This window comes from Lutra lutra, chromosome 17, assembly GCF_902655055.1.
Source record: "Lutra lutra chromosome 17, mLutLut1.2, whole genome shotgun sequence".
NCBI classification, from domain to species: Eukaryota; Metazoa; Chordata; class Mammalia; order Carnivora; family Mustelidae; genus Lutra; species Lutra lutra.
Genome location: NC_062294.1, coordinates 28,255,587 through 28,274,738, shown reverse-complemented (window position 1 = coordinate 28,274,738; position 19,152 = coordinate 28,255,587). Strand labels below are relative to the sequence as shown.

The 19,152-nt window shown below is 54.2% G+C and overlaps 1 protein-coding gene across 3 annotated transcripts in view; it reads left to right on the top strand.

Annotated features, from left to right (window-relative positions):
- The first annotated feature begins 450 nt into the window (after positions 1-450).
- SLC6A2 (solute carrier family 6 member 2) overlaps positions 451-19,152 on the top strand; it is a 47,323-nt gene continuing 28,621 nt past the window's right edge. Inside the window, exons 1-4 of one of the 3 annotated variants that reach the window (XM_047712370.1) lie at positions 451-498; positions 779-1,242; positions 12,571-12,702; positions 14,582-14,819. In XM_047712370.1, the coding sequence (XP_047568326.1) occupies positions 969-1,242; positions 12,571-12,702; positions 14,582-14,819 (644 nt within the window). In that variant the 5' untranslated portion in view covers positions 451-498; positions 779-968. The other 2 variants (XM_047712371.1, XM_047712369.1) reach the window with 2 other exon arrangements.

Below are 19,152 nucleotides of genomic sequence, written 5' to 3'. Positions count from 1 at the left end.
CCCGGTGCCCCCGGGAGCTGTGTCTGGCGCGCGGGTGCGTGCTGGGAAGACAGCGGGCGCCCGGGTCCCCGAGTCGCCCCCCGAGCCCGCGCCGCGCCCCCGCCCCTGCCCAGCCCCGGCCGCGCTGTCAGTCCGCATTAGCGCTAACAGGCTCCAGACGGAGCGGGCTCCGCGCGGGCTTAATGCAATCGGCGCGTTACCTGGGGCGCAGGCTACATTACCAGCCCGGCCCCCGCCCGGCGCGGCCAGAACCAGCCAGCCCGCGCCCCGCCGGCCGCCCCGTGCCTCCCGCGCTACCCGGGCCGCGCCCGAGCGCCACGCGGCGGAGCCCAGCCCCGGCCCGCGCCCCACAGCCCGCGGCGGCCAGGCGGGGCACCCGGGATCGCGGCGCTGCGGGACACGTGAGTGAGCCCTGCGCGCCGCCCGGCCGAGGTGTTCCGGGGAGGCCCCGGCTGCGTGCGCAGAGCGAGAGCGCCCGCGAGTTTGACGTGCACAAAGGTGAGTGTCCGGGGTGGCTCCTGGGGCTGCTGGAGGCGGCACCCTTCCGAGCTGGGGGACAGGGAGCAGCGAACGGCACTGGTAGGGTCCCCGCCCGTGGGAAACCTCAGCCTCCGCGTGTCCCAGCCCCACCATTTGGGGGCGAGAGGGAGCGGGCGAATGAGGGAAGCGCTGCGGGGTCCTGCGCCGGACCCACGGGGCGGACAGGGTCAGTCTCCACCTCTCAGTACCGTCTCAGCTCCTCGCACCACTCCCACTGTTTCAATTTTTTCCCCAACAGACGCGCTCCCGTTTTGGAGAACCCCGCGTCCGCCCAGTGTGCTCTGGCCGCTGTGTCTCCGCGCTCCCGGGAGGTCTCAGGAGGCGCAAGCAGGGCGGGATGGCCTAGTGACCGCATCTTTTCCTTTCATCCGCGCAGAGCCTCGGCGCGCTCCCAGTACCGCTGACGTTCCCCCTCGCCAACCGCACCCATGCTTTTGGCGCGGATGAAGCCGCAGGTGCAGCCCGAGAGCAGCGGGGCGGACCCGGGGTCGGAGCAGCCCATGCAAGGGCGCAAAGCCGCGGAGCTGCTGGTGGTGAAAGAGCGCAACGGCGTTCAGTGTCTCCTGGCGTCCCGCGCTGGCGACGAGCAGCCCCGGGAGACCTGGGGCAAGAAGATCGACTTCCTGCTGTCGGTGATAGGCTTCGCGGTGGACCTCGCCAACGTGTGGCGCTTCCCCTACCTCTGCTACAAGAACGGTGGTGGTGAGCCCCTTGATGGGCTGGGGGTGTTTACTTGGGAGCCTCCCTGTCCTCAGCGGTGGCTGGGAGAGGGGCTGGGATGGAGGAGCTGGGACGCGCGCGGGAGTAGAGGAAGCCCGCGAGCGAGCCTGGAGCGCAGCAAGGGTCTGGACAGGGCTCCTGGAAAAAGGAGTGCAGTTCCCCGTGGAAAAGGGAAGTGGAGGCTTGCTTCTGGACAGTAATAGATGCATGGGTGGAAGGACAGAATCTGGGGCCCTACGTTGGGTGAGAAGCATTGATTTTTTGATGGTTCACAGGAAGAGAGGCGGAGATCTGGAGAGCTCTGGAAGGGGCACCAGAAGTGCACAGAATGTGACAACCAGGCACACAGGGACCCTAACTCCAGCACTCTGAGCCTTGGGGCAGGGACCTCTGGGCCAAAAGGGAAGAGAGGATGTGGGCTCTCTGAAGGTCCCTGGGGGACCCTGCACTCCTGGGGACAAAGACTCTGGAACAGAGACACACATAGAGAAGCTAGTATCAGAGGGAACTCCTCTCTCAGGATGGGTGTTGTGTTGCTGGAGGCACCAGAGTGCACAGACTAGGTAGTGTGGCCTGATCCTGGAGGCAGGACGCCCCGCTGATTGGGATGAAACCTTTACCTCCTGGAGTCCTGGCCATGATGCAGGGTGGAGTGGAAGAGGCGCCTGGAGAAAACTCCAGTGGAAGCAGCCAGGATCTCTCCCCATCCTGAGCCCAGTGACAGATAACCTACCTGCCTGGGATGCGAGTCGAGATGGCCCAGTCCAAGGGCAGAGCCCTGGAAAAGGGGGACTGGGGGACTGGACACAAGGCCTTAAGACCCCAGCTCCTTCTTGGTGCCCAAAACACCCCAGTCCTGTGTCCCTTCTAGAATGAGTTCAGGGGTTCCCTGGGAAAATGATAGGGAGGAAGAAGTTGGCAAAGAGGGTCCCGCTCTGGAAACTTCTCTCTATCCACATCATCCTGCCCCGCGGGGGCTCTAGCTCATGACTCTGAATGGTCAGAGGCAGGCAGGGGGAGGGTTTGGAACCAGGTAGAGGGAAAGCTCGCGACCGGTCCCATCGAGTCTGGGAGCCAGCTGTTGGCTTCAGCGTTTGCCTGGACCCTCGCTCTGGTGGAGACGTGGGAAATGGTAACGCTCTTCCATGGTTAGCTGCTGTAGCCTTTCCAGAGTCTCTGGTTGGCTAAGAGAATTCAGGCCCTTTGGACCCAGGGAGGGAGGAAAGGCAGATTCCGTGTATTTTTAGTGGGTGGGGAGGTGACGAATGAAAGATGGACCCCGAGATGAACCATCCGGCATGTCCTCAGGGGCCGTCCAAGACTGTGTGTCCCTACACAGCGGGAGGCCCTCTCACGCATCAGCAATAATTCTTGGCTTCTTCCCGACGTGAGGCACAGTGCTCGGTTCCGTAGGGACCCCCTACGTGTATTCCTCACCACTTCTGCCTGCCAGGGGCTTTAGTCATCTAAAGTGTCACATCACTACACGCCATTTCCCATTATAAGTGTTGGTTGAAACTAAAAGCCCCCCAAATGGTCAGTTGGACACATTGGCTAGATGAATATTCTCGAACTCCCACTGACACTGTGCTCCTGCAGCCATTGCCACCAGCTATGAACGCCTGCTGCATGCACGGTGATACACGGGGAGGGGGAGCGCACAAACTCAGCCACTTTGCCACAGGTTCCAATTTTTAGGCAAACTGGGTGGGAATCTCCCTCTCCTTGGTCCCCTAACCCTGCATATCACACACCTGAGCTGTTCGGTTATTTATCGCTTTGTGTGGTCGTCACCCAAACAGATGGGGGCAGGGCACACCGAGAGCATAGACTGGCTTTTTCCTGCTTCTATCCCAAAGGCTTAAAATAAGGTCCAGATCCTAGGAATGTGGTAGAAGGCATCCAACAGACTTCTACTGAATGAGTAAATGAATGGAATGATCAGACAGCGGGAACCCCCGGCAGTAACTGACCAAGACAGGGAGCTCACGCTGGTCGGATGGGGCCGGCAGGCTAGGGGTCCGGGGACCTTGGCTGTGGAGTCCCAGGTTCCAACTTCTGTCAGCCAGACTTGGGGTGACCTCTCCTGCCTCAGTGTCTTCATCTGTCAAGTGGAAAGAATGGTTTTCACCTCAGAGGGTGAGGATGGGATTGTGTGATATAAGGCTCGTGGAGAGCCAGACAGGGAGGATGGCCCCTAGCAAAGGGAGCTGCTTCTGTCCCTTAACCAGTTTGATGATGTGGGAAACGGATGGGAGAGGTGACAAGTGCTCTAAAGGCCTGAGGAGGGGCTGCTTGGGAAAGAAGGGATTGGGGACAGTCCTCAGAGCTCAGCCCCTTGGGATGGGAAGTGCATGGATAAGCCTTGAGACAGTAGGAGGCATCCTTGTTGTTCAAGAATGCACGTGAGATCATCTCAGAGACCAGGAGTGCGGGCTGGTGGGAGGGCAAGCCAGCAGAGATAAGGGCAGAGAGGCATGCCAGGGCTCAGCCCTAGAGACCTTGAATGCCATATTAAGGGGTGGGAAAGTTGTACCAGTGAATTTCCATTACTGGTCACCGTGTCCATGGTTGACCCAAGGAAGCCATGCAGCCTCTCCCTCCATTTCAGACTCGAAGGCAGCTCCTCTTCTAAACTACCCCCTAGCCCTCTGGGGGAGCTCAGCTTGGCCCCTTTGGAGTTTCATCCCTGCTGAGCTCTCCTGGCTGCTCCTTGGGTATCCGTTCTTAACTATAATTCTAGAATCAGCCAGTGAGATGGGCCAGCAGGTTGGCAGGTGGGTGTCCTGTAATTGTGGAAGCAGCCCGAAGACCCAAGTTTGAATCCCAGGTCTGCTTCTCTGGGTGTGGCCCAGCCCCTCTCTCAGCCCAAGTTCCCCATTACAGCGGGAGAGGAGCCTCAATGACCCCCCCCCCCAAGACCTATCCTTCTGTGATGACCTGGCTCAGTCAGCATCACGCCCAAGCCAGGATGCCCCCTGCATCCTGTTATTTACTAGCCCGGGTGATCTTCTGGTGCCAATCTGAACATGGTAACCTCCACATTTGGCTGTGCACGCTGGCGTACACTGGAGCATATTGTGAAATGACAAAGGTCCCAATTGTTTCGGCCCCTGGCTAATACTTTCTGAATAAATTCCTGGGAACGATCAGCCTGTCTGAACATCTTCCCAGAGGCCAGCTGCAGGGATGCACACGTGTGGGAGGCTACCAACAGGGGAAGCCAGTCTTGGAAATTCTCAGAGAGACAGTGCGAGGACATGGGGGCTATTTTCAGGGGGCTAGAGTCTCCCCTGCACCTGTGGTCCTGGGCCTGGCCTGGGCTGGTCCCCAGGGAGGTGTGGGCAGACCGCCTGGGTCTCTGCGTCGGCCTTCCCTGCCAGGAAAGGGGTCTTGCAAAGGCTGTTTCTGTTTGAGATGAGTCCTGTACAGTCAGACACATGGTCTCTGGGCTCAGACACACCCAGGTTTGAATCTGAGCCCGACACATCCTGGAAATGAAGCCCTGGACTCATCCTCTCCAGGCCTCAGTTTCCTTGTGCAGAGAAGGAGAAAGCGTCTACCTTCCGGCAGGATGATGATGTCCATGACATAAGCAAAACTCTCAAAATAGTGTCTGGCACATAGAAGGGGCCAGCAAATGGACTTCTTCCTGTTGTTGTTAGTGTTTGATGATTTTTAACTACAGGCTAGACCCGGGAGTACGGTACGGTCCTGAGTTTTGAGGGAACAGAATCCATTCTAGGAAGAGATTAAGGAAGGGGAGTCAGGCTGGACAGCAGGCACACCTAGGCCCGGGGAATCAAGAATCAAGAGCTGGGCTCTGCTCTGGGTTTTGAGAGTCTAACCTCTTCCCACTGCTCTTTGCTCACCTGGAAGATGGGGATTAACATTCCTGCACCAGACATGTTGTTCTGGTCCCGAATAGGGTTCTTCTCCATTCCTTAGTACGCTGAGGGTCTCAGGTACCCATAGCTTATATGGGGGTGGGAACCCTCTTGGCCAAAATATCTGGGCTTCTGGAGGCTGAATGTGAAATGGTGGTTGGTGCTGAGGTCAGAGGTTTGTCAACTCGGTGCCCTCACATCCAGCCTGCCTACAGGAGGCCACCTACACTCTGGGCTTGCCAAGCCCGGCACGGATCGTTCAGCTCAAGTGCATGGGGCCCCCCACAGATAAGTTTGCAAGAACTAGTTGGTGCTCATCAGAGACTAGAGCTGAGTCTGGAACCTGGGGTCATCAGCATGAATGAGGCTCATTGCTCTGATCTAGCCAAAAAGGTCTAAAGAAGCTGTTTCCAGCAAGACGGGATTTCACGGGGATAAATGTTACACCCTTTCCTGTGGTCCCAGACCCAACTGCCCAAGTAAGGATTAGGTTACAGTACAAGTGGAGGAGGGCCCTGGGGCTTTCATTAGCTGCACCCTCCACGTGAGTCACCGCTGGGAGCCACTTTCTGCACAAGAAAGCATTCCAACATGCCCACCATATGCCAGGAACACAGAGATGACTGAAAGGCAATTCCCCGTAGTCTAGGGCAGCTATCCTAGAAGTTAACGTCATCTTGGATTCTGTTATTGGAAGTCTTATATCCTGAATGAGGGAGAAGAGGTTCTACTGTTCTTTGTGGGCAGCATTTCCTTCCAGAATGTAGTTCTGAGCATCCAGGACACCCTTTTATGTTCATTTTCAAGAGACCAGGACGAAGATTGGGAAACCCCAACCTTCAAGGAACTCTAGGGAAAGCCCAGCTTCATTAATAATAACCAGGTCAGATCCTGCAAAGGTCAATTTTCGGAAGGAGAATTTTCACATGGGGAGGAGTAACCCCAACTCCAGGTTTCCCGAATTGCACCCCCCAGGGCCCTCCTGAAAGGGGCTAGTGGTGTCCATCTATCAGGACGTGGGCATGTTTCCTCGCTGGGGGTGTCCCCTGATCTCAGAGCCAAGGTCAGCTCAGAGGTCAGCTGGAATGTGTAGATCACTCTGCGGGGAGCCCGCTCTTAGAGCGGTAGGAGTGTCTGCAGGTGTGCGCACCCATGCTCCCGCCTGATCTCCATGAAAGGCAGGAGTCCAGGGCTGCAAGACTCTACTGGGGGATCCAGAGGCCAGTGGGAAGGGGCCTACAGTGGTCCTTGAGGCCCTTAAAGAGAAGATAAGTCTGGGGGAGGAGGAACCACAAGGCATCACCCCATGGTTCCAATACGCTACCCTGGACGGTGTCTGTGTTGACAAACTTGAAGATCTGGGCTTGGTTTAGTATAAGAACTGGAGTTTTTCCCTAGAGGAGTGGCCACACGAAGCCAGCTGTTTAGCTGGCAAAGGCTCAGAGGGGATGTTCAGGCTAACACCCAGTCCGCAAAGCATCGCTTTGGACAAGATCGATCTGTTTTGTTCTCCGTGGCTCTCAGGCCAGAAGGAAGGCGAAAGGGGAGGCTGTGGGGTAGGGATTGAGGGAAAGGGAAAAAGCAGTGCTGGCCAGATGGAGAGGTTGGCCACCAGGTTCAGCAAAGCCTCAGCTGACCATGGGAACCTCGGAGACCAGGATGGCCCCCCCAGACTTGTCCTGAGTTGAGGTGAGGAGGCCAGGACTATGCCCCAATGACAGCTTGTTAGTGGATACAGGTGCTTTGGGAAGGGGACGTGGCCTTGGGTACAGTGGCTATCTTCAACTGAGGCAGTTGCCAGGGCCCTGATGCCTGAGGGCTGAGCAGTGCTCGCCATGGGGGAGCAGGTCCCTCGTTCCTGAGGGCCTTCTGGGCAGCACTGTGGGAGCCCTTTGCGGTCATGGGCTGGCGGTGGCCTGGGAGAACCCTTGACCCCGTTCCTGCTTGTGGACCACACTCTTGTTTGGGTGAAGCGGAGTAGCCAGCCTCCCTTGGGACGGGGACACGAGGACCCAAGGGACTGCCTCAAAACCCCTCCGTGCCGGGGAGCCTCCAGCAGGCATTCAAGGTTGTGCTCTGGGAAGGACCCTCAACTCCCACGGGTGATGGTCGACGCGATTTCCGGTTTGCAGAGGTGCGTTGTGCATGCGCGGCCCTGAGTGATGGCAGGACACGATTCGCATGCACAGAGCACCCCCTAAGTGCCAGGTACTTGCTTCTCCTCCATCATTGCCAGTTATCCCAGCAAACCGGTGACACGTAGCCTGTCCTCCGTGCTTTCCCATACGGGCCAGTGCTCCAACTCTCCAGACCCCAGCTGGGGGCCCACCTGGAGTTAGCAGACCCCCCCGGGTTCAGGCTCAGTCCCGCAAGACCCCTCCCACTTCAGATGCCCGGCGAGGTGTCCCGCAGTCACCTGGTTCTCTCGTCAGGTGCAATCATCGGCTACGGCAGCTCCTAGAACTCCGGGAAGCACTGACATACATTCTCCAGCCTTTTACAACGGGTATGCTAAAGGGTGCCAGGGAGAAGCACGATGAGGAGGTCCGAGGGGCGAGGTCTGAAAGATTTTACAGGAGTTTCTGCCCTCCCAGAGCTGGGATGGGTCATCCTCCTGGCACGTGCGTGTGTTCACCAACCCGCAGGTTTTCCGAGTTCTGTAGCTCAGAGATCTTTATGGAAACTTCATCACATGGGCGTCATTGATACCAGCTTCATCTCCAGCCCCGCTTTCTGTCCCAGAGGTTGGAAGCTGAGGGAGGCTGAAAGTTCCAAGCTTGTAATCAGGGTCTGGCCTTCCTGGGGACCAGGCCCCACCCAGGGGCTCTCCAAGAATTGTCTCATTAGAACAAAAGGTCCTCCTATCACCCGGAAAAATTCCAAGGGATTTAGGAGCTCTGTGTAAGACACTCTTGTCATCCTCCCCCCACCACCACACCCCCCACCCCCCGCAGAAAACTGAGAGGTTTTTAAGAGCTCTGTGTCAGGAACCTGGAGCAGAGACCAAATATCTTACGTCACAGGCGGTCTGCCCTGGGCCCTGTGCTTCAGAGAGCCCCATTTGGCCCTCCTCTCCTTCTCACTGAGGCCAGGCCTGAGAGATCCTTCCCCCATCCCACCACTCCAGGTACCCAGACCCTGGATTTTCCTGTGCAAACGCCCCAACCCCCTTCTGGGTCTGCGTGGACCTCCTACCTCCCACCTGTCGTGTGGTCTTACTGGAGGGGCGCAGGGCCCGGGTTCCAGGGGAGGCTGGGGGACCTGTTGTCTGCAGGGGTGTGGACAGAGCTTAGACATGTGGATGCAGGAGTCCACATGTGTGTGCAAAAGGCCTTGCATGTCGTTGGACAGTGCTGAGGGGGAGAAGAAGCAGGGCGCGAGCAAATGCAGCTCCCCCTATGTTATCACACGCCATGCAGAGCTATAGGAGGGCAGGGCAGCCTTGTAATAGAACCGTCATGAAAGTCTAGCTGTGGAGACAGAGCATGTTTGATTTAAAAGACGTGGCCTGATGTGTCGTGTTGAAAATGTGGGGTGTGGCTCCCCACGTGTACTCTTGCCCCCAACCCCACCCGTGCACCAGCGGGGAGCAGCACGGTCTCCTACAGAAATCTCACCCTCTCTCACACCTTATGTTTGCTATGCCTTTGGGGCCTTCGGGAAAGGGGCACAAATCTAAGTCGCAGCACAGACCAGGGTTTTCATGCAGATCTGGTGAGAGCCATAGGCAGTGACCATTCTTATCTGGGCTACAGGCACCCAGGAAATAGGTTTGTGGGTTTTCACTTCTTGGTATATCAAGGTGTGGCCAGAAGGCAGAGTTGGAGGAAAAAGTGGATTCAGCTAGGTCTCAGGGGGCCCTCCTCTCCTTCCTGCAGCCCCACCCTGATCACACTCTCCCCACCCCACTCCAAATCCCCAGCAAGCCTGAGCCCTCCCACCTCTACTGAGCCCCTGTAGGCATTCTCTCCCCTTTCCTGAGTTCCTCCTCATTTGCCCTCCTCATCGGCCCCAGTGCTTCCCACTCGGAACTTAGTGACCATGGGGCTTCCCTACCTGAGGACTTTTCATTGGCACAGAAGATTCCAGAGCCTCTCTGTGACCAGTAGGGTTTCCCATGTAGTGGTGGGGTGTCAGGGAGTGTGCACTGGGCTAGAGGTGATGGGGCAGATGTTTTCCTTACGAAATTCATCCAAAGGCCATTAGTCAGAGACCCTTTATGGCTGACAGTTCTTTTCCCCATGTGTTTGTGGGTGTCAGTGCGAAGGAAGCTCGTGAGTGTGCACAGGTGTGCATCTGTGTCCCTGCATAGGTGCTGAAGGCTCAGGAGGTATGCCCTGTAGGCATTTCTCCAGGTCTGCACACCAGCACCTGCAAAGAGCATTCCAGAATCAAGACAGGATTGTGGGCTTGTGGCCCCTGAGGTTCTCTGCTCTTGGGGCCTCGTGCGAGGCTGTTTGCTGCAGGTAGTACTACACATGAATGTGTAGCAGGCCCGTGGGAGTGTGGTGGTATAGACCTTGCAGGACGGTAACTTCTAGAAAGGGTATAATCCAGCCTCAGTTTCCCAGGAGCTACTGCAGGCCTGTTTCTAAGAAAGGCCTCCTCAGTTGACCTCAGTCACCCTGGAAATCCCTTTCCCGCTCTTCAGCTCTGCCCCAGCTGCCTCCGGATCCTTCTGCAAAGGGGTTTGGGTCATCTAGCTGGTCAATGTCTTCTTGGAGAAGAAGGCACCAGCCACCGGGCAGCTTTCTGGGTTTTAGCCACACTCAGCTGTTCCATCATTCTGGAGTGTTCTTGGGCTATTTGCTCCCAACTCGGTGGCTGGTCCACATCAGACACATTCGGAGAAGAGCCTCGGGCCCGTGCAGACCCATCATCTTCCCTCCTTCTCTCTCTTGCTGGACTCCCAGCCAAGCACAAGAGAAAACACATCCCAGCCTAGGCAATCTCATTGGCAGGTGCCACCCAGAGGTTTAAGAGTTGAGAAAATTCTCCCAGGTTAGACACCTGGTTATCTGGCTGACGTTGCTTGTTCCCTTTTGTTATAGAAAAGAATGTCTTGTTGTCAGCAGTAAACCACAGGGCGGAGATCTAAGCCGTGATTCCCAGCTTTTTCCTTCCCCGCTGTCCCGTGGGCCACTGACTTCGGTCTTCAGACCTGTCCTGTTCAACTGTCAGATAGCTCTATTTCCCCTCCTCTCTGGCTGCGGTCTCCCAAGGGCAGTAGTGGGTGGCCACAGGCAGGGCGGGGCACACAGAGATCCAGGTCGGAAGCCCAGCTGCCTATTTCCTAGTCTGGACAAGATACTGGTGACTCTCTCAAGGATGGCTTTACGTGAATAATTAGTGTGTGGCTTACAGATGACAGGTGCTCGCCAGTGTCACTGTCACCAGCTACCGCCATCAGCATCACCGCCCCCACTGGGATTGCTGTCCCACCGTGGACAGACGTGGGCTCAGGTGCTAGATCAGCCCTCTCTGTGTGGGAGGGTCAAGAGTGGAGTTTGACAGCAGGGACTGAGCAGGGGATGAGAGAGGTGGGCGTCTGGGCATTGCAGGGAAGTCAGGCGTGGAGCAGGGGATGGAGGGTGGGTATGACCAACAGACTAGATGGTCTAAGCTGGCTCCAGACCCCTAGGGTCAGAACACAGAACACTCCCCTCTAAGACCCTGTTCAGTCTCATGGTCTTCACTGAGGCTGGAATGTTCTGGAATCTGCAAAATATCTTGGGAATGGCTCTGGAGCTCTGAAGGCAGGCAGACCTTGGCCTAAAACCCAGATCCATCCCTGACTGGCTGGGTGACTTTGGTCAAGTCACTTGATTTCCCCAAGCCTTCATTCTCTCCTCTGAAAAATGGGTCTATCAGGTGCCACCTTAGATTTTTCTGGGTAAGGTAGATGGGATCCCAGATGTCCAGTGCCCAGTGCCGACTCAATACATAGGAGGTACTCACTTTCTGGCAGTTTCTTCCCTGTGCCCACCATGCTGGGCCATCTCTTGCTACAGCACTTCATGCTTTGTCGTCTAGAGCCCTGGGCTTCCTCAGGAGAAACCATGTGAAGAAGGTGAAGATTGACAATCTGAGTTGCTGGGCGCGTTTGACCCCGGGGTGCCATGTGACTTCGCCGTAATCCTCTGTAAAATCGAGATGGTAATCATCTCTGCAGCTTAACGCTGGTGTGAAGATGGAATGAGACCTTGCCTGGAAAGTGCTTGGAATGCAGCCCAGGACGTTCTAGTCCTCATGCTACCGTCAGGAAATATCTCCCAGTTTCTGCACTTTGCTGGTGTGGGTGGGCCAGAGAGCGTTTCGTTTCCAAGGTTATGGCATCTCGGCCAAAGGCCAGAGGCGGGGACGAGTGTGGATCTGGCCCGGCCACCTCCAGCTGCATCAGGAAAAGGAGTTGGCATTTTGCTTTGGTACCACTTGTAGCCGGGGCTGACACGGCGCATATCCCGGTGAGTCACCTCACGGCGTCAGAGCCCCGTGAGCTCACCTTGGGGCTGCTGGGCACGCGGAGGGTCATCTCTGAAACTCAACCGTGGCTCATCCCACTGGGAACTCTCCCAGGGATGAGTCACTGCCCCTTCCTTGGCAGGGCACCCCCCTCTAGTTTCTGCTGTGCCCCGGGTGGGCTCCTTCCCTGGTCAGAGACTTGCTCCGGGGTTTGGTTCCCCTCAGCTGCCTGTCACAGGGGGAGGGAGCCTCATGGGTCCGAAAGACCTGAATGCAAATCCTGCTTCTGTCACTGACCAGCAGCGCCAACAACACTGTTTCAACTCTGCCCTCAGTTTCCTCCGACAGAGTGACATAGTGACTCTGTCTGATGATGTCTCATAGTGAAACTAAGAATCCAGTGAGATTGTGTTTGGGAAAGCCCCCCGGGAACTGAAAATGAGACAAATTAGAAACTCAGTCATAGGTGGGCATGTCTCTCTCCCTCTCTGATCGCCATTTTCTGACCTCTCCCAGGAGGCTTTGGGGAGATTGGCCTCCCCCAGAGCGTCGGTTCGGGCAAGGAAATGTTCTGCAGTTGCAGGAATTGGGTAAAGGCTGTACCTCTTAGCATCCTCATGGCACACTCTGTGCCTGGGTATCAAAGGCTGGAAGAATCCTGCAAGAAACAAACCCATTCCGCTTTGATGAAGCCAGATTTTACTGCTCAGGCCACAGAACCTCATTAGCGTGACTGATGGTTCTTCTTGGTGCACCCACAGTTGCCATCAGTGTGACGATGATCTGTATTCGTGGCTCTGTGTCACTGTATTTATGTGCCAAGCACCCCTGGGGAAGTGGCCAGGGACCCGGGAAACAAGGACCCTGAGGTTCTGGAAATGTGGATCCAGGTACCCTGAGGGGCAGGCGCAAGGCTGGGCAGGGCTCCGGGGAGGTCACATGCTGCCTCTCTGTCCTTCAGGTGCCTTTCTGATTCCATACACTCTGTTCCTCATCATCGCCGGGATGCCTCTGTTCTACATGGAACTGGCCCTGGGCCAGTACAACCGAGAAGGAGCGGCCACAGTGTGGAAGATATGCCCATTCTTCAAAGGTAAAGCATGGGTCTGGGGGAGTTCAAGACCATCCACAAGATTGCCCTGGGGGCCCTTGGAGAAACTGCTCCAGAGGTGGGATCTGAAGTAGAGCGGCTCTCTGAGGCCGGTAGCGGGGGAGGTCAAGAGCACCCACTGTTCAGTGTTAAGGGGAGAGCCCTGGGTGTGTCAGGAAGAGCTTAGCCTAGAAAGTCTAGACTCCTGGGGACCAGTTCCGCTTTTACTGCTGAGTGAGCAGGGGGTGTCTGTTTTCCATGTGGGAAATTTTTATGGAAAGTCACAAATACCCAGCTCCTCTCCACTCATGCTCTCCTGGCAGAGATTTGGTCAGCTGCTCGTGGGCCTTTCCAGGCTCAGCTAGAAACCTGTCACACCATCTTGGATCCAGCAGCCACCACTGACTGATCATAGCTGGGAGAGGTGATGAGGCCCGCTTGCATTTGGGACTTGGAGCACATCTAGAGAAAGTAGCCATAGCAACTGGCCTTTCTTGGCTCCTGTACCTTGATGAGAAGGGCATGGAGTCAGAGCTAGCGCCTCCCAAGCACTGGTTAGTGACCAGGGCCCAGATGATACTGAGGGCCGGTATGATTCCCATGCACCTCTTCTCAGCTTATATGTGTCTCTAACCCCCTTCTCTGTACTCAGCCCTGTAGTAGACACAGGCTGGTACAAGAGGCTTGTGAGACATGTGTATTGGTTAGTATTGTTTAGTTTCCAGAAATCCCACTCAAAATGACTTTAATGTAGAAGAGAATTAATTGGCTTATGATACAGTAAATTCCAAGAGTTTTGTGCCATCTTCAGGTGCAGCTTGATCCAAGTGCTTGAATAAGATTACCTGGAATTTCTCTCCACCTCTGTCCATCTGAAGTCAGCATTAGCATCCATCTCAGGCATATTCTTCTCAGGTACCATCAAAACTGGCCATCAGCAACAATAGGACCTCCTACCAAGTTTAACAGTGACACAATACATCAAAAACACCTTCCATCATCTTCAAAGTTCCCAGAGAGGACTCTCATTGGTTTTACTTGAGTCATAGACCTATCTATCAACTGATCCTTGTGGCTCTGGGCTAGCAGAACTCTGAATGGCCACGTCTGAGGCATGTGCCTATAGCTAGGTCAAGGACATGAGGGATTAGCCTTACCCAAACCTCACATACTAAGAATGCTTAAGGCAACTTCCTTAAAGCAATGCTGCACAGACAGAAAAAGAAATTCTACCCTAGGCAAAAGCCTAGAACTAGCTAGCCCACGGGGAGCTTCTGATACATTCAGGAGGGTGGCATTGGCACATGCACGAAGCAGATGGTTGAAAGTAGGGCCAGTGCTAATCAGGGAGTTTGTTTGGGGTTCCCCAGAAGCAGGTCCTGAGACAAGGATTTGTGCAGGGAGTTATTTTGGGAGGTGATTCTAGGAAGGACTGTCAGGGCACAGAGAAGGCGAGTCAGCCAATAAAGGGTGTGTCATCAAGCCCCTTCCACCGTGCACCAGCGGCTCACCCCACAGGGAGAGAGTATTAGTGGACCTCACTGTCACTGTTACTCCGCCCCAGGGGTGAGGGACCCGGGGTACTCACACTCCAATACCTCCGTCCACTCTAGTACTTACACTCTGGCTGCTCTCTGGGGGCAGTGAGGGCCTGGCACTCCTGGCCAGCCTGATGAGGAAGCCGAGGGGCCCCAGGGGCAAGAGAGAGCACTCAGGGCAAAGGGCTGGTGGGTTCCCAGGGTGTCTAGGTGGGGCTGCCGAGAAGGAGAGGCAGAGGGATCGGGTCGTGCCATGGTTGGAGCTGGCTCCCCAGGAGATGTGAGTGGCTCTGGGACGGGGCCAGGGGTACCCCCCTCCTGACCTCGCTGTGCCTCCCACACAGGAGTGGGCTATGCTGTGATCCTCATCGCCATCTACGTTGGTTTCTACTACAACGTCATCATCGCTTGGTCACTCTACTACCTCTTCTCCTCCTTCACCCTCAAGCTGCCCTGGACTGACTGCGGTCATTCCTGGAACAGCCCCAACTGCACCGATCCCAAGCTCCTCAACGGCTCCGTGCTGGGCAACCACACCAAGTACTCCAAGTACAAGTTCACGCCCGCAGCAGAGTTCTATGAGTAAGTCATCGGGTGTGTGTCCTACTCACACGGGCACACCAACCTCTGTGTTGGGCCGGACCTGGGCCCAAGGCTAAGGAAATACCCCGAGAGAGGAGGGGACACCCCAGCCGTGGTATATGGGATGTGTTGGGCAGCCAGCACCTGCTAGGAGCTGAGGATCCGGCCATGGATGGGACAGTGACAGACCTTGGGTTCTGGCAGGGGACAGCCGGGCTGGGGAGAAATGCCCAGGTCGGCAGGCAGGAAAGCAAGAAAGTTTGAGAGAGTCGATGTGCCCTTCAGGAAATGAATCATATTTTCAGGAGTGTAAGTGTTCTTAAGGAACCAAAACCAGGTATGTGGTAGATAGAGATGGTTGGGGAGGTGAAGGGGCAGGAACATTTGCTCCCGTAGTCAGGGAGGGCTTCTCTGAGGAGGTGACAAGAGAACAGAGGAAGCCAGCCAAGGGAACATCTAAAAAGGCTCAGCCGATGGCGCTGTAGCTTGAACTCCAGTGGAACGGATCCCGAAGCTGTCACCTGGGGATTCCGTCGGGGCAAGGAGCTGGAGCTGGTGTGTGAAATTTGAGAGGCAGGAGGGAGGCCAACCGTGAGCAGCTCGGGGGAAACATTTGGACCGTGTGTGCATGAGAGTCACTGACTGGTGATAGAAGACAGAACATCTTTTTTAAAAAGACACTTTAGATACTGACATCATTTTAGACACAGAAAGTTATAAATGTAACCCCTGGAACTCTCGTATGCTCTCCACCCACCTGACACCTTATAGAACCAGAATGCAGGGAGTGAAATCAGAAAAGGGATGTTCCTGTGCTGTTAATTAATCTGCTACAGAACTTTTTATTTTTTTTAATTCATCAGTTTTCCCACTCATGTCCTTTTCTGGCCCAGGATCTGCTTCCCCTTAGTCTCCAGACTGTGGGAATTCTTTGGTCCTTCCTTGAGTGTCATGACCATGACCCTTGTGAAGAGTAGTGGTCAGTGATTCTATAAAGGCACCCTCCATGTAGACTGGTTTGCTGTTTTCTCCTGGTTCAACTGAGCTTAGGCATTTTGGACGAGAATCCCGGAGGGAAGATGCTGCGTCCTTCCCGGTGCTCCATGCTGGGGCGGTGTGGGGGTACGTGATGCCAGTCTCTCATTACCAGGAGCGTTAGCTGTGGTTGCTTGGCTAAGATGGGAGCAGCCAGCTCCCTTCTGGATGGAGACAGCATTATTTCTTTTGTCATTCACAAGTGTCTTCCCCAAGCCACTTGAGGTTATACAGATATCTTGTTTCTCATCATCCTCCGACCCACAATTCTCGAGCACCCCTCGATGACCCTTGCAAGCAAAGATGATTGTGATAGCGTTGGTCTCATTGTGATTTTTCTATTCCCATCATTCCATCTAGATTAATGGGTTGGAATTCTTCCATAAGGAAGAGTTATCCCTTTCCCCCTCTGTATTCATTCATTAGATCACTCACAAATTCATTTTCTTGAGATACCATGAACATAAAACATAATGTGAATTTCAGGTGTATAGCAATTTGAAACATGTATACATTGCAAAACAATGACTACAGTAAGTTCAGTGGACATCCATCACCACACATAATTACAATTTTTTTTTCCTTTGTGATGAGAACCTTTTAAGATCTACTCTCTTGGCAACTTTCAAATTTACAGGACAATGTTGTTAACTGGATTCCCTACGCTGTGTGTGGCATCTGCAGGACTTACTTATTTTATTTATTTATTTTTAAAGATTTTATTTATTTATTTATTTACTTACTTATTTTTAAAATATATTTATTTATTTATTTGACAGACAGAGACCACAAGTAGGCAGAGAAGCAGGCAGAGAGAGAAGGAGGGGAAGCAGGCTCCCTGCTGAGCAGAGAGCCTGATGTGGGGCTCGATCCCAGGACCCTGGGATCATGACCTGAGCTGAAGGCAGAGGCTTTAACCCACTGAGCCACCCAGGCGCCCTTTATTTATTTATTTGTTAGAGAGAGAGAGAGCGCAAGCACAGAGTGATAAGCAGAGGCAGAGGGAGAAGCAGGTTCCCTACAGAGCAAGGAGCCCGATGTGGGACTCGATCCCAGGATCGTGACCTGAGCCGAAGGCAGCCGCTTAACCAACTGAGCCACTGAGGCGTCCCAGGACTCACTTATTTTAGAGTTGGAACTTTGTGTCTTTTGACCCCCCCCTCACCCTGTTTGCCCGCCTCCACCCCTGCCTCTGGCAGCTAGCAGTTTATCTTCTTTATCTATGAGTTTGGGTTTGTTTTTGTTTTTTTTAATGTACGTTCCACATATAAGCAGGATCATCTGGCATTTGTCTTTCTCTGCCTGACTTATTTCACTTAGCAGAATGTCCTCAAGGTCTGTCCACATTGTCCCAAATGGTAGGATTTCCTTCCTTTTCATGGCTGAATATTGTGTATAGAGATATCATAGTGTGTGTGTGTGTGTGTGTGTGACTTTCTCTCCCCACCCCCGCACATGGACACACACACACGCACACACACACACACACACACACACACACTCCATCATTCTTACACATTCACATGTCCGTGGATGTCTTGTTTCCATGTCTTGCCTCTCGTGAACAGAGCTGCAGTGAGCATAGGGGCGCAGGTATCTTTCTGATTTAGTGTTTCCACTGCCTCCAGATAAGTACCCAGCAGTGGAATTGCTGGGTCATAGGATAGTTCTATTTTTAGCTTTTTTTAAAAAAAGATTTTATTTATTTGACAGAGAGAGACAGAGCATGAGCAGAGGGAGGGCCAAAGGGAGACCATCCAGGACTCCAGAATCATGACCCGAGCCTAAGCCAGACAGTTCACCGACCGAGCCACCCAGGCACCCCTGTTTTTAACCTTTTGAAGAGTCTCCGTACTGTTTCCCACAGTGGCTGCACCCATTTGTGTCCCCTCCCACAAGGCACGAGGGCTTCCTTTTCTCCAGGCTCACCAGCTCTTGTAATGTCTTTTTTTTTTTTTTAAGATTTTATTTATTTATTTGACAAAGATCACAAGTAGGCAGAGAAGCAGGCAGAGAGAGAGGGAGAAGCAGGCCTCCGGCTGAGCAGAGAGCCTGATGCGGGGCTCGATCCCAGGACCTGGGATCATGACCTGAGCCGAAGGCAGAGGCCCTAACCCACTGAGCCACCCAGGCGCCCCGTAACGTCTTATTTTTTGATGGTAGTCACTCTAGCGGGAATGAAGTTCTGAGAGCTCGTGGTGGGTTGGATCTGCGTGTCCTCATTCACTCATTTCTGTCCGTATGGGCTCGTGGGTGGTTATTTTATTTTATTTTATTTTATATCCAGAACCGTCGACATTTATCTTGTGGTTCCCTTGAATCCTGTCATCCTCTCATCCATCCTTTTATGTCTTGAGGCCTGTCTTAGGCCACCCAGTGGAAAATGTTTGCACGGCGGGCTCTTAAGAATGGAGCACATGGACTGTGTTTATTCCTGGGTGGGGGGCTGGGAGGGAGGCCTGCTTTAGCAATCTCGACAGGAAAGTCAGCAGGTAGGTGGGAAATCCTGTTACAAGCCATGGCGTGGGATAGGGAAATGCCACTGGGACCTCACTCTCAGTGTGTATGTGGTCTGGAATAGGTGTGGCAAACTGTTCTATGAAAGACCAGATGGCAAATATTTGGGACTTTGAGGGCCTTCTATGTCTCTTGCCTATTCTGCTTTTCTTCCTTTTAGCCTTTCAAAAGATAAAAACCATTCTTAACTCGCAGGCCACGACCTGGATTTGGCTTGGAGGCTGTGGTTTGCTGACTCCTGGTCTAGAGAGGTTCTCTATCTGTGTAGTTCAGTGAAGGCCAGTGGAGCCATGGAAATGTGGCCAGTGTGACCGAAAAGTTACATTTTTAAATGCTATGTAATTTTCATCAACTTACCTTTAAAGAGCTGCATGAGGCTGGTGGCTATCACCTTGGTCAGTTGAGGTCCAGAGGATGAAAAAAGACAGATTCATAAAAAACAACACTAGGACCAGCATCTGTCAGTCTGACAGATTCTCTACCCCAAGGACCTGGGAGTGAGTCCCAGTTATCTGGAGACTGGGGTCCCTTTGGCCCAGTTTCCATCCCTGCCATCTCAGGACAGTAGAGCCAAGGAGATACAGTTTGGTTAAAAGGGGCCTCTGGAAAGTCTGCTGCCTTCTGGGGCTCAGGAGAATTAGGGGCTCGGGACCCAAACGACCCTCCATGAGTCCTCACAGCAAATTTGCTAAGGGTCCCTGCCCTGCAGGTCCCCCTCCCTCCCTCTGTGTTTCCTATGGATTTCCAGCTGGTACATGCAAAACTATATAGGTTTCAGAAT